This window comes from Terrapene carolina, unplaced genomic scaffold, assembly GCF_002925995.2.
Source record: "Terrapene carolina triunguis isolate 2854851 unplaced genomic scaffold, T_m_triunguis-2.0 Scaffold236, whole genome shotgun sequence".
In the NCBI taxonomy this organism is placed as follows: Eukaryota; Metazoa; Chordata; order Testudines; family Emydidae; genus Terrapene; species Terrapene triunguis.
Genome location: NW_020664587.1, coordinates 259,379 through 274,022, shown reverse-complemented (window position 1 = coordinate 274,022; position 14,644 = coordinate 259,379). Strand labels below are relative to the sequence as shown.

General features: G+C 47.8%; 1 protein-coding gene across 2 annotated transcripts in view; it reads right to left on the bottom strand.

Annotated features, from left to right (window-relative positions):
• Positions 1-10,994: 10,994 nt before the first annotated feature.
• Positions 10,995-14,644, bottom strand: part of ZMPSTE24 (zinc metallopeptidase STE24) — a 105,230-nt gene continuing 101,580 nt past the window's right edge. For both annotated transcript variants that reach the window (XM_024199600.3, XM_024199601.3), the window contains one exon: positions 10,995-11,516. In XM_024199600.3, the coding sequence (XP_024055368.1) occupies positions 11,292-11,516 (225 nt within the window). In that variant the 3' untranslated portion in view covers positions 10,995-11,291. The remainder of the gene's footprint in view (positions 11,517-14,644) is intronic.

The following is a 14,644-nucleotide window of genomic DNA, read 5'->3' as shown; positions in this document are numbered from 1 at the left end:
TGTGTGTGTGTGTGTGTGTGTGTGTGTGTGTGTGTGTGTGTGTGTGTTATGTTACTACTACAACCTGTGACATAAATTAAGACCCCACAACCATCCTGACTAAAATAATTAAGATACCGTCGGGGCTAGAAAAATTAGAGAAACCCTAAAACAAATTCAGCTCTCACATATGTTGGAATTGTTTCTCTTTGTCACACCTGTCACTTCTACTACACACCCCAAGATATCCATTTTATGGCCTTTGTTCTCATTCCAGCCTTTGCAGCTCTGTCTCTTGCTTTAGCAAACTACTCCCACATGCACCTGCCATCCTATCTGCCCTTGTCTGGAATGGGTGGGCTCCCTTCATGTATGTCTTACTTGTGCAGCTGACAACTCCATGGGCACACAGGAACTGGGAGAGGAAGGGAGAGAAATGAAAGAGCTGATTGGCTCAATTCCGCACAAAAATTAAGAAGCTAGTTAAACAGAAATAAAAGGAACAATCACAAGAGAGAAATGCCTGCAAGCTGCAGGAAAACACCGTAATAGAGGCTCAAAGTATATGTATACCCCAAATAAAATAAAACAAACAGTAAGAGTACCAAAAAAACCCTACCACCAGGGCTAAACAGCAGAGAAAAAAGACAGTTAGAGGCAAAAAAGGCATCCTTTGAAAATGGAAAGTCAATCTTACTGAGGAAAATAGAAGCATAAACTCTGGCAAGTGTAAAAGTATAATTTGGCAGGCCAAAAAAAGAATCTGAAGAGCAACTAGCAAAAGACACAAACACTAACAGCAAATTATTATTTTTTAAAGTATATCAGAAGCAGGAAGCCTGCCAAACAATCAGCAGGGCCACTGGACAAACAAGATGCTAAAGGAGTACTTGTGGCACCTTAGAGACTAACAAATTTATTAGAGCATAAGCTTTCGTGGGCTACAGCCCACTTCTTCGGATGCATAGAATGGAACATATATTGAGGAACATATATATACACACATACAGAGAGCATGAACAGGTGGGAGTTGTCTTACCAACTCTGAGAGGCCAATTAAGTAAGAGAAAAAAACTTTTGAAGTGATAATCAAGATAGCCCAGTACAGACAGTTTGATAAGAAGTGTGAGAATACTTACAAGGGGAGATAGATTCAATGTTTGTAATGGCTCAGCCATTCCCAGTCCTTATTCAAGCCTAAGTTGATTGTATCTAGTTTGCATATCAATTCCAGCTCAGCAGTCTCTCGTTGGAGTCTGTTTTTGAAGCTTTTCTGTTATAAAATAGCCACCCGCAGGTCTGTCATTGAATGACCAGACAGGTTAAAGTGTTCTCCCACTGGTTTTTGAGTATTATGATTCCTGATGTCAGATTTGTGTCCATTAATTCTTTTGCGTAGAGACTGTCCGGTTTGGCCAATGTACATGGCAGAGGGGCATTGCTGGCACATGATGGCATATATCCCATTGGTAGATGTGCAGGTGAACGAGCCCCTGATGGTATGGCTGATGTGATTAGACTGTGAAGTTACAAAGAGATCTTACAAAACTGGATGACGGGGCAACAAAATGGCAGATGAAATTCAGTGTTGACAAATGCAAACTAATGCACACTGGAACACACAGTCCCATACAAATGATGGGATCTAAATTAAGTTACCACTCAAGAAAGAGATCTTGGAGTCATTGTGGATAGTTCTTTGAAAATATCCAATGTGCAGTCGCAGTCAAAAAAGCTAACAGAATGTTAGAAAATATCATATTGCCACTATATAAACCCATGACATGAACACACCTTGAATAAATCGTGCAGTTCTGGTCATCCCATCTCAAAAAAAGATATATTAGAAGTGGAAAAGATAGAGGACAACAAAAATGATTAGGACTATGAAACAGCTTCCATATGAAAAGAGATTAAAAAGACTGGGACTGTTCAACTTGGAAAAGAGACAACTAAGGGGGAGGGATATAAGAGATCTATACAATCATGAATGCTGTAGAGAAAGTGAATAAGGAAAAAACGGTTACCTACCTTTCATAACCGTTGTTCTTCGAGATGTGTTGCTTGTGTCCATTCCAAGTAGGTGTGTGCACGCCACGTGCACGATTGTCGGAAAGTTTTTCCCTAGCAATACCCGTCGGGTCAGCTGTGGAGCCCCCTGGAGTGGCACCTTCATGGCGACATACATAGGTCCCTGCCGACCTGCCGCCTCTTCAGTTCCTTCTTGCCGGCTACTCAGACAGAGGGGAGGTGGGTGGGTCTTGGAATGGACATGAGCAACACATCTCAAAGAACAGTTACGAAAGGTAGGTAACCGTTTTTCTTCTTAGAGTGATTGCTCATGTCAATTCCAATTAGGAGACTCCCAAGCAGTCCCCCAAGGAGGGGTTGGAGTTTACCGAGTTGAAGACTGAAGCACTGCTCTAACAAATGCAGCATTGTCCCTAGCCTGCAGTGTGATGGCATAGTGCGACGTAAAGGTATGAATAGACATCCACGTTGCCACCCTGCAGATGTCCTGAATAGGAACCTGCATCAGGAACGCTGCAGATGAAGCTTGCGCTCTCATGGAGTGTGCCGTCAATGCTGGGGCCAGTATCTTTGCCAGGTCATAGCACGTCCTGATACAGGCTGTGATCCAAGACGAGATTCGTTGGGATGAGACCGGCAGCCCTTTCATTCTCTCAGCAATGGCGATGAAGAGTTGTGTCGACTTCTTAAACGGCTTTGTCCATTCAATGTAAAAAAACAGCGCCCATCTAGCATCTAGGGAATGGAGCTTGCATTCCCTGTCATTAGCATGCGGCATCAGGAAGAACACTGGTAGAAAGATGTCCTGATTTGCATGAAATTGTGAGATTACTTTAGGGAGAAAGGCTGGGTGCGACTGCAACTGCACCTTGTCCTTATAAAACACTGTATAAGGAGGCTCAGATGGGAAAGCCTTGAGTTCAGACTCTGAAGTTATAGCCACAAGAAATGCCACTTTCCAAGAGAGGTAAATCATTGAATCATAGAATATCAGGGTTGGAAGGGACCTCAGGAAGTCATCTAGTCCAACCCCCTGCTCAAAGCAGGACCAGAGAACAAAGCAGAGAACAAGTTGCTAGAGGTTTGAAAGAGAGCTTCATGAGCCTTGAGAGGACTAGGTTAAGATCTGGGGGTACAGCCTGTCTAGCCCTTTAAGGAAGCGTCCAACCATGGGGTTAGCAAATACTGACCACCCTGCTGTGCCCAGGTGGAAAGCGGAAATAGCATGATTGCACCATGATTGATGAGACTGCTGCTTTAAGTACAGTAAGTAGTCCAGTATAAAGGGGATGGAGGTCTGCAGCAGATGAATTCCCTTCTGTGTGGACCAAATAGAGAACCTTTTCCACTTGGCTAGGTAAGTGGCACGATACTGGAGCTCTAATGGGTTTAACCATTGATTTTCCACGCGGTGAGGTGGAGAGACTCCAGGTTGGAGTGATGAAGGTGGCCGTAGTCCTACGTGAGGAGGTCCGGAATCATGGGGCAGGCCAAAGCACAATTGGAGTTGCAGCTAGCAAGGGATGTGAAGAGTAACAAAAAGGGTTTCTACAGGTATGTTAGCAACAAGAAGGTGGTCAGGGAAAGTGTGGGACCCTTACTGAATGGGGGAGGCAACCTATGACAGATGATGTGGAAAAAGCTGAAGTACTCAATGCTCTTACACCTGTTGGGCTCGTTGTCCCTCTCCAAGATACTTTAGACAGGAATCGTGTGGGTCTCCCTTCGGCATGGGCTTCAGGCGGGACCCGCATGACTTGAAGCCCTGAGACCGAGGCATGCCCTGGTCCCCGGGACGGGAACAAAGTAGTGTGTGTGTTTGTGTGTGTGGAGGGGGGGGTTAACCCCCAACTAAAACTTAACTACTCCACTTATCACTAACTATAACTTCATCACTAAGGGTATGTCTACACTACAAAATTAGGTCGAATTTATAGAAGTCGATTTTTTAGAAATCGATTTTATACAGTCGATTGTGTGTGCCCCAACTTAAGACAATTAAGACCATTAACTCGGCGGAGTGCGTCCACAGTACCAAGGCTAGCGTCGACTTCCAGAGCGTTGCACTGTGGGTAGCTATCCCATAGTCTCCGCCACCCACTGGAATTCTGGGTTGAGGTCCCAATGCCTGATGGGTCAAAAGCATTGTCGCGGGCGGTTCTGGGTACATGTTGTCAGGGCCCCCCCCGTGAAAGCAACGGCAGACAATCTTTTCGAGCCTTTTTTCCTGGGTTACCCGTGCAGTCGCCATACCACGGCAAGCATGGAGCCCGCTCAGCTCACCGTCATCATACGTCTCCTGGGTGCTGGCAGACGTGGTACTGCATTGCTACACAGCGGCAGCTCATTGCCTTTTGGCAGCAGACGGTGCTTTACGACTGGTAGCCGTCTCCTGGGTGCAATTTTAGCCGACCTCGGTGAGGTCTGTCAGGGGCGCCTGGACATAAACGGAGTGACTTGATGACCTCTCGAGGTCCCTTCCAGTCCTAGAATCTATGAATCTATGACTCCAAGTCATTCTCTTTTTAAGTTTCGTCTCATGGAGATTCAGTCCTGCCTGCAGTCATACTGCACCGTCTTCTGGCGAGCAGCCAGGAGACGACGACAGCAAGCAGTCGTACTGCACCGTCTGCTGCCAGCCTAAGATGTATAAGAGAGATGGAGTGGATCAAAACAAGAAAGAGACCAGATTTGTTTAGTATTCATTTGCTCCCCTCACCCACCCTCCCTCCCTCTTGAATAGTGGGGGGAGGGATAGCTCAGTGGTTTGAGCATTGACCTGCTAAACCCAGGGTTTTGAGTTCAATCCTTGAGGCGAGCATTCTGTGTGACAGTTGAGTGTGCTTCTCCTTGAAGCAAACCCACCCCCCTTTGTTGATTTTAATTCCCTGTAAGCCAGGTCATCCCTCCCTCTGTCAGAGCAACGGCAGACAACCGTTTCGCGCCTTTTTTCAGCGCAGATGCCATAGCACAGCAAGCATGGAGCCCGCTCAGATCACCGCAGCAATTATGAGCACTGTAAACACCACGTGCATTATCCTGCAGTATATGCAAAACCAGAACCCGCAAAAGCAAAACCAGGCGAGGAGGTGATGGCAGCACGGTGACGAGAGTGATGAGGACATGGACACAGACTTCTCTCCAAGTATGGGGCCCGGCAATGTGGACATCATGGTGTTAATGGGGCAGGTTCATGCCGTGGAAGGCCAATTCTGGGCCCGGGAAACAAGCACAGACTGGTGGGACCACATAGTGTTGCATGTCTGGGACGATTCCCAGTGGCTGCGAAACTTTCGCATGCGTAAGGGCACTTTCATGGAACTTTATGACTTACTTTCCCCTGCCCTGAAGCACAAGAATACCAAGATGAGAGCAGCCCTCACAGTTCACAAGCGAGTGGCGATAGCCCTGTGGAAGCTTGCAACGCCAGACAGCTACCGGTCAGTCGGGCATCAATTTGGAGTGGGCAAATCTACTGTGGGGGCTGCTGTGATCCAAGTAGCCAATGCAATCAAAGTTATCAAGGGTAGTGACACTGGGAAATGTGCAGGTCATAGTGGATGGCTTTGCTGCCATGGGATTCCCTAACTGTGGTGGGGCAATAGATGGAACCCATATCCCTATCTTGGCACCGGAGCACCAAGGCAGTGTGTACATAAACCGAAAGGGGTACTTTTCAGTGGTGCTGCAAGCCATGGTGGATCACAAGGGACGTTTCACCAACATCAACGTGGGATGGCCGGGAAAGGTACATGACGCTCGTATCTTCAGGAACTCTGATCTGTTTCAAAAGCTGCAGCAAGGGACTTTCTTCCCAGACCAGAAAATAACCGTTGGGGATGTTGAAATGCCTATAGTTATCCTTGGGGACCCAGCCTACCCCTTAATGCCATGGCTCATGAAGCCGTACACAGGCAGCCTGGACAGTAGTCAGGACCTGTTCGACTATAGGCCGAGCAAGTGCAGAATGGTGGTAGAATGTGCATTTGGACGTTTAAAAGCGCACTGGCGCAGTTTACTGACTCGGATAGACCTAAGCGAAACCAATATTCCCATTGTTATTACTCCTTGCTGTGCGCTCCACAATATCTGTGAGAGTAAGGGGTAGACGTTTATGGCAGGGTGGGAGGTTGAGGCAAATCGCCTGGCCGCTGATTACGCGCAGCCAGACACCAGGGCGGTTAGCAGAGTACAGGAGGGCGCGGTGCGCATCAGAAAAGCTTTGAAAACCAGTTTCATGATTGGCCAGGCTACGGTGTGAAAGTTCTGTTTGTTTCTCCTTGATGAACACCCCACTCCCCTTGGTTCACTCTACTTCCCTGTAAGCTAACCACCCCTCCTCCCCCTTCGATCACCGCTTGCAGAGGCAATAAAGTCATTGTTGCTTCACATTCATGCATTCTTTATTAATTCATCACACAAATAGTGGGATAACTGCCAAGGTAGCCTGGGAGGGGTGGGGGGGAGGGAAGGACAAGGCCACACTGCACTTTAAAACTTACTGAATGCCAGCTTTCTGTTGCTTGGACAGTCCTCTGGGGTGGAGTGGTTGGGTGCCCGAGGCCCCCCACCGCACTCTTGGGCATCTGGGTGAGGAGGCTATGGAACTTGGGGAGGAGGGCGGTTGGTTACACAGGGGCTGTAGCGGCAGTCTGTGCTCATGCTGCCTTTCGTGAACCTCAACCATACGCCGGAGCATATCAGTTTGTTCCTCCAGTAGCCTCACCAGTGCCTCTTGCCTTCTGTCAGCAAGCTGACGCCACCTATCATCTTCAGCCCACCACCTGTCCTCGCGTTCATATTGTGTTTTCCTGGACTCTGACATTGTCTGCCTCCACGCATTCTGCTGTGCTCTTTCAGTGTGGGAGGACTGCATAAGCTCAGAGAACATTTCATCGCGAGTGTGTTTTTTTCAACTTCTAATCTTCGCTAGCCTCTGGGAAGGAGAAGAGTGTGAGCGTTGAAACATTTGCAGCTGGTGGAGGGAAAAAAAGGGAGAGTGGTAGTTAAAAAGACACATTTTAGAGAACAATGGGTAGACGCTTTCACGGTAAACCTTGCTGTTAACATTACATAGCACATGTGCTTTCGGTACAAGGTCGCATTTTGCCTCTTATTGAGGGTATGCCGGTTTGGTGTGAGAGATCACTCATGCAGGGCCGGGCAACAGAATTCGGATTGCAGGCAGCCATGGTAAGACACAGTCTTTTGGCTTCTTTAACCTTCATACCATGTGGGAATGGTTTCAAACAGCAGCGCCCACATTTCCCATACCAAGCAGCCGTTGGGTTGGCCATTTAAAATGGGTTGGCAATTTAAAAGGAAGGGCTGCGGTTTTCAGGTTAACTTGCAGCACAAACCCAACTAACCCTCCCCCACACACCCAATTCTCTGAGATGATCGCTTCACCCCTCCCCCCATGTGGCTAACAGTGGAGAGCATTTCTGTTCAGCCACAGGCAAACAGCCCAGCAGGAACGGGCACCTCTGAATGTCCCCTTAATAAAATCAACCTATTTCAACCAGGTGACCATGAATGATATCACTCTCCTGAGGATAACAGAGAGAGATAAAGAATGGATGTTGTTTCAATGCCAGCAAACACCAGGACCATACGCTGTGTTATGCAATGATTCCCGACTACGTGTTACTGGCCTGGCGTGGTAAAGTGTCCTACCATGGAGGACGGAATAAAGCTGCCCTCCCCAGAAACCTTTTGCAAAGGCTTTGGGAGTACATCCAGGAGAGCTTTATGGAGATGTCCCTGGAGGATTTCCGATCCATCTCCAGACACGTTAACAGACTTTTCCAGTAGCTGTACTGGCTGCGAATGCCAGGACAAATTAATCATTAAACATGCTTGCTTTTAAACCATGTATAATATTTACAAAGGTACACTCACCAGAGGTCCCTTCTCCACCTGGTGAGTCCGGGAGGCAGCCTTGGGTGGGTTCGGGGGGTACTGGCTCCAGGTCCAGGGTGAGAAACAGTTCCTGGATGTTGGGGAAAACAGTTTCTCCACTTGCTTGCTGTGAGCTATCTTCCTCATCCCCAAACCCCGCATCCCTGTTGCGTGCTACTCCATTGACGGAGTCAAAGCACAGGGTTGGGGTAGTGGTGGCTGCACCTCCTAGAATGGCATGCAGCTCATCATATAAGTGGCATGTCTGGGGCTCTGACACGGAGGGGCCGTTTGCCTCTCTGGTTTTTTGGTAGGCTTGCCTCAGCTCCGTAAGATTCATGCAGAACTGCTGTGGGTCCCTGTTACAGCCTCTGTCCTTCATGCCCTTGGAGATTTTTTCAAATGTTTTGGCATTTCATCTTTTGGAACAGAGTTCTGATAGCACGGATTCATCTCCCCATACAGCGATCAGATCCCGTACCTCCCGTTCGGTCCATGCTGGAGCTCTTTTGCGATTCTGGGACTCCATCATGGTCACCTCTGCTGATGAGATCTGCACTCACCTGCAGATTGCCATGCTGGCCAAACACGAAATGAGATTCAAAAGTTCGCGGGCATTTTCCTGTCTACCTGGCCAGTGCATCTGAGTTGAGAGCGCTGTCCAGAGCGGTCACAATGGAGCACTCTGGGATAGCTCCTGGAGACCAATACCGTCAAATTGCGACCACACTACCCCATATTCGACCTGGCAAGGCCGATTTCAGTGCTAATCTGCTCGTTAGGGGAGGAGTACAGAAATCGATTTTAAGAGCCCTTTAAGTAGAAAAAACGGCTTTGTTGTGTGGACGGGTGCAGGGTTAAATCTATGTAACGCTGCTAAATTCGACCTAAACTCGTAGTGTAGACCAGGGCTAAGACTTCCAACTATTTACAGAGTGAAAAGGAGAGTCCACTAGGGAATCATAGAATATTAGTGTTGGAAGAGACCTCAGGAGGTCATCTAGTCCAATCCCCTGCTCAAAACAGGACCAGCACCAACTAAATCAGCCCAGCCAGGGCTTTGTCAAGCCGGGCCTTAAAAACTTCTAAGGATGGAGATTACAACACTTCCCTAGGTAACTCATTCCAGTTCTTCACCATCCTCCTAGTGAAATAGTGTTTCCCAATATCCAGCCTAGACCTCCCCCACTGCAACTTGAGATCATTGCTTCTTGTTCTGTCATCTGCCACCACTGAGAACAGCCGAGCTGCATCCTCTTTGGAACCCCCCTTCAGGTAGTTGAAGGCTGCTATCAAATCCCCCCTCACTCTTCTCTTCTGCAGACTAAATAACCCCAGTTCCCTCAGCCTCTCCTCGTAAGTCATGTGCCCCAGCCCCCTAATCATTTTAGTTGCCCTCCACTGGACTCTCTCCAATTTGTTCACATCCCTTCTGTAGTGGGGGGCCCAAAAGTGGATGCAATACTCCAGATGTGGCCTCACCAGTGCCAAATAGATGGGAATAATCACTTCCCTCGATCTGCTGGCAAGGCTCCTACTAATACAGCCCAATATGCCATTGGCCTTCTTGACAACAAGGGCACACTGCTGACTCATATCCAGTTTCTTGTCCACTGTAATCCCCATGTCCTTTTCTGCAGAACTGCTGCTTAGCCAGTCAATCCCCAGCCTGTAGTGGTGTATGGGATTCTTCATTCCTAAGTGCAGGACTCTGCACTTGTCCTTGTTGAACCTCATCACATTTCTTTTGGCCCAATCCTCCAATCTGTCTAGGTCACTCTGAACCCTACCCCTACCCTCCAGCATATCTACCTCTCCCCCAAGCTTAGTGTCATCTGCGAACTCGCTGAGGGTGCAATCCATCCCATCACCCAGATCATTAATAAAGATGTTGAACAAAACTGGTCCCAGGACCGACCCCTGGGGCACTCAGCTTGATACCGGCTAATGCAAGAGAGGAGCTGCTCCAATGACCGCCACTGGCAGTAAGAAGGAACTGAAGAGGCGGTGGGTCGGCAAGGACCTATATACACCGCCATGAAGGTGCCACTCCTGGGGGCTCCACAGGCGACCCGATGGGTATTCCTAGGGAAAAACCTTCCGACGATCCTGCACGCAGCACACACACACCTACTTGGAATGGACATGAGCAATCACTCGAAGAAGTATTATTTATCCCTTCACAAAACACAAGAACCGGGGTCACCTCATGAAATTAATAGGCAGCAGGCTTTAAAACTTTAGATAAATTTGTGGAGGATTAGTCCATCAATGGCTATTAGCCAAGATGGCCACGGGGACAACCCCATACTCTGGGTATTCCTTAGCCTCTGACTGCCAGATGCTGGGACTTGACCAGAGGGAATGGGTCACTCAATAATTGCCCTGTCCTGTTCATTCTCTCTGAAGCATCTGGCACTGGCCACTATTGGAAGACAGGATACTGGGCCACATGGACCATTGGTCTGACCCAGTATATCCATTCTTATGAGCAGCTGCCACTCCTTGGAAGCAGCAGGAGTTTTGGGGAGGTGGGGTGGGAGGGGACACAGGGATGACAAAAAGTTGGTAGCTTTCCTTCCTTCTATGGATCTTCTTGCTACCTTTCTGTAGCCCCTCCTCCATTGTCCACAGGCTCAATGAAGGGTGAGAAGCTGTCACTGGAGCTGACACCAAGCCCCAGTATAGGGATGCTGGTTAGAGTGCACAAGTGATGACTTCATCAAGAATGATCCCACACATTCTGGAGATGGAATTTATTGTTATTCCTCCATTGAAAGAAGAGGCAGTTTTATTATACCTATGAAAGTAGCTTTTTCATTCATTGCACACAGGAATTTGAATCCATGGAAAAGGTGAGCCTTCTATCCAATACAACCACTTTTTAAATACATTTGAATAGTGATTAACTAGCATAAGCATTTGTCACATGAGGAATTAAGTCACCCAAACCTTTTTCACTGTGAATTAGGAGCACAGGGCTGAGGTGCTGCCAATCAAACTGATGAGGGCGAAAAGCTACAGTTCACTTTACAAAAAACTAAGAAATTGTCAAAATGTCAAAAGCTACATTCAAAATTTACACAAACTCAAGGGGTGTTTGCTTCTGAGGACAAGGGGAATTGCTTTCCCTCAAAGTGTTCTGTCATTTAAAGATAAAATTTAGTGAAAAGGAAAAGCCTTTATACAATATATTCTCCAAATTCAGTCCCACAAGTTATTTTCTTAAAAATTCAGTTCAGTAAATTTAACACACATTTCAGAAGCTAACTGCATTCAGATCAGGGAACATTGGAAGGATTACTTAAAAAAAATAAAAAACAGCTCTGAATTTTGCTTCTGAGATGGAAACACGGTCTCTGAACCAACAATAATTCCAGTCAGTCTTGCTTTGCATCCTTCAAGGCTTGAAGTCTTTCTAACAGGGGAGGGTGGGAATAATGCCACATTGAAAATATCCAGTCAGAAACAGGAAATCCCAAATTATCTTTGTTTAATTTGATCAGAGCAGAGTATAGGTCTTTAGCCTTCCCAAGCTCCTTGGCAAATGCATCAGCTTGAAACTCAAATCGTCGGCTCAACACAGTCAAGCAAAAGGAGAGAACCTGTAGTGCGAAAAATAGATGAAAATGGTATAAAATTGCTGCCTACAGTTTCCTTACAGTGTTAGTAAATCATCCAGCAGGAATACCAACTGTCAGCAAACCAGCTGGAAATTTTTAACATCAGGGCTGTGCAACATTCTGCATTTGAGCTTAGTCCACCTTCCCATACCACCAAGTTGGGAAGTGTTCCAGGAGAGTCCCCAACCAAGTACCCTGTAACCTAGGGGAAGAGCACTGATCTTGAAATTAGTAGACAAATTCAAATCTCACCTCTAATGTGAGCTAATATTTCTGCACTTCATAGCCCTTAACACTGAAAACCTTGCACCCCAACCGTAGAAGATAGTCAAATATTAATCTCCCATTTTACAAATAAGTTAACAGAGGATGCACAAGGCCTCTTCACACACTGCTGGGAGTAGAGTCTAGGTTATTAATATGGCAGACACACATCTTATCCGATCAGTCACACTTCTCAAAATAAAAGTGCCAAATCAGTAGGCATTGGTTATCCCATCTTTAACCACCAGGTCACAATCAGAAGGAGAGGAAGAATCCAAGAGTTCCATTCTCCAGTATTCTACTCATGTCTAGCAACATTACCCACAGAAAGAGTACACCAAGTCTATGGTTAGTCTACACAGCAATTACTTCTGTTGCTCAGAGGCAGCAAGATTTCAACCCCGCACAGATCTCTGAGGATTTAGGAGTCTTATGATTGTGACAGAACTGTGATAGAACTGTTTAGAACACTGCTTTATTTAATCCACAGAGTGAGAAAGCACTCTTAAAATAGAATTGATAGCTTAAAAACATAATTTAATTATGGTGTAAAAAACAGATGTTTCACATTTCATTCATTTTTCACACATTTTGAATGATGGTGTCATAAATGGGCAGGTTGGAAGGTTAAAGATTCGGCTAACATTTTGGTTAGTAATGGAAGGATACTGTCATATGGGAGAAGCTCATAGCTACAGCAGCTTCCCCAACGTCTGCATTAGTGGTTTTCAAATGTTTTTTCTGGTGACCCAATTGAAGAAAATTGTTGATGCCCGAGACCAAATGGAACTGGGGATGAGGGGTTTGGGGTGTGGGAGGGGCTCAGGGCTGGGGCACAAGGTTGGGGTGCAGAGGTGAGGGCTGCAGGGTGGGGCCAGGAATGTGGGGTTTGGGTGGAGGAGGGGGCTCCGGGCTGGGGCAGGGGGAGGGGGTTAAGGGTACAGGAAGGGGCTCCAGGTTTTGGGGGGCTCAGGGCTGGGGCAGAGGATTGGGCGCAGGCTTACCTCGGGTGACTCCCGGTCAGTGGAGCAGCAGGGGTACTAAGGCAGGCTTCTTGCCTGTCTTGGCACCGTGGACCACGCTGTGCCCCGGAAGTGGCCAGCAGCAGGTCCGGCTCCTAGGCGGAGGCGCACAAGTGGTTCCGCACCGCTCTTGCTTGCGGGCAATGCCCCTCCCCCAGCTCTCATGGGTGTGTGGAGCCAGTGCACGGAGCCCCATGCCCCGCCCCCACCCGCCGCCTAGGAGCTGGACAGGTAGGGACTAGCCTGCCTTTGCCGGGCAGCACTGCCGACGGGACTTTTAACGGCCCGGTCAGTGGTGCTGACCAGAGCCACCGCGACCCAGTGCCTTCCATTCCACGACCCAGTACTGGGTCGTGACCCGCAGTCTGAAAACCACTGATCTACATAACTAAAGAGAAAAAACAAAACCTAATGCCTTTGCAGTACAGATAACAGATTGATCCCACACAAACACATGACACTTTTTTTCCTTCAAGAAAGGCCAGTCCATTGATGTTTATGCTGCCACTTTGGGGACAAAATATTTTTTGGTCTAATAAGTAGCTAATGCCTTTGTCTCATGGGCTTTAATCTTTTCTGGAAGTTTTTGACACTCAGTATGCCTCTCTTGTGCTGTAATTTAACCAACTAGAAATCAATTCTTTAAGATGCTTTTTTGCCTATTACTAACGTGTGGTACAGAACAAGCAGAACTGTTTTTTATGTGCTCTTATTCTGGGAAAGGCTATCCTGACTATTCTAGAAACATCAACCCTGAATTTCTACTTTGGGTACTTCAGCTTTGTGTAGAGTAATGGGACGGCCACCACTGGAGACCTGTGAAATGTTAGCAAACTAAGGCTATGTCTACACTACAGACCTTACAACAGCACAGCTGTACTGCAGCAGCTGCACCACTGAAAGGTCTCCCATGTAGCTGTTCTATTTAAACCACCCCGAATGAGCGGTGGTAGCTATGTTGGTGGAAGAGAGTCTCCTGTTGACAAAGCACTGTCCACACCAGCACTTATGTTGGTGAAATTTATGTCAGTCAGGGGTGTGTTTTCTTCACACCCCTAACCGACAAAAGTGCTAGTGAAGACATAGCCTTAGTGGAGGTTACTTACTGTAACTTCAAGATGTGTGGTCCTTATCTGTATTCCACAAGTGGGTACACACATGTGTGCCATGCGCCTGTGTACTGAAATTCTTCAAAAGCAGTGTCCATTGACCCGCATATACACAGTAGAGCCCCGCATGCTCCTGAACAAAGGTATAAGAGGCAGTGCGGGTTGACCTCTCTCCAGTTCCTCTTCTTACTGCAAATGCAACAGGATATGAAGCAGAGGGGAAGGAGGGTGGACAGAGGAATACAAATAGGGAGCACACATGTCGAACAACCTCCAGTAATAGTAAGTAAGCTTCACTACTTCTTCGACTGATGATCCCTATCTGTATACCACATGTGGGTGACTGGCAAGCAGTGTTCAGACTGGATCAGGGTATGAGGAAGCTGGCAGCAAAGATGTTTGCAATACTGCCATTCCTATCACTGCAACTGCAGCCGATGCTTGAACTATAGCAGGCCTGCACAACATGCGTCCCGCGTGGGCTCACTGTGCGGCCCGCGGGGGGGTGAGTAGGCGAGCCGGGCGGGTGGAGGGCTGAGGAGGCGGGTGGGCGGGCAGTGGTGGGGGGGCAGGTGAGCCTGTGGCGGGGAAGGGGGGCTGAGGAGGTGAGTGGGCGGGCAGTGGCGGGTGGGCAGGTGAGCCAGCGAGCTGGAGGGGTGGGAGGCTGAGGAGGCGAGCGAGCAGGCAGTGGCGGAGGGTAAGTAGGCGAGTCGGG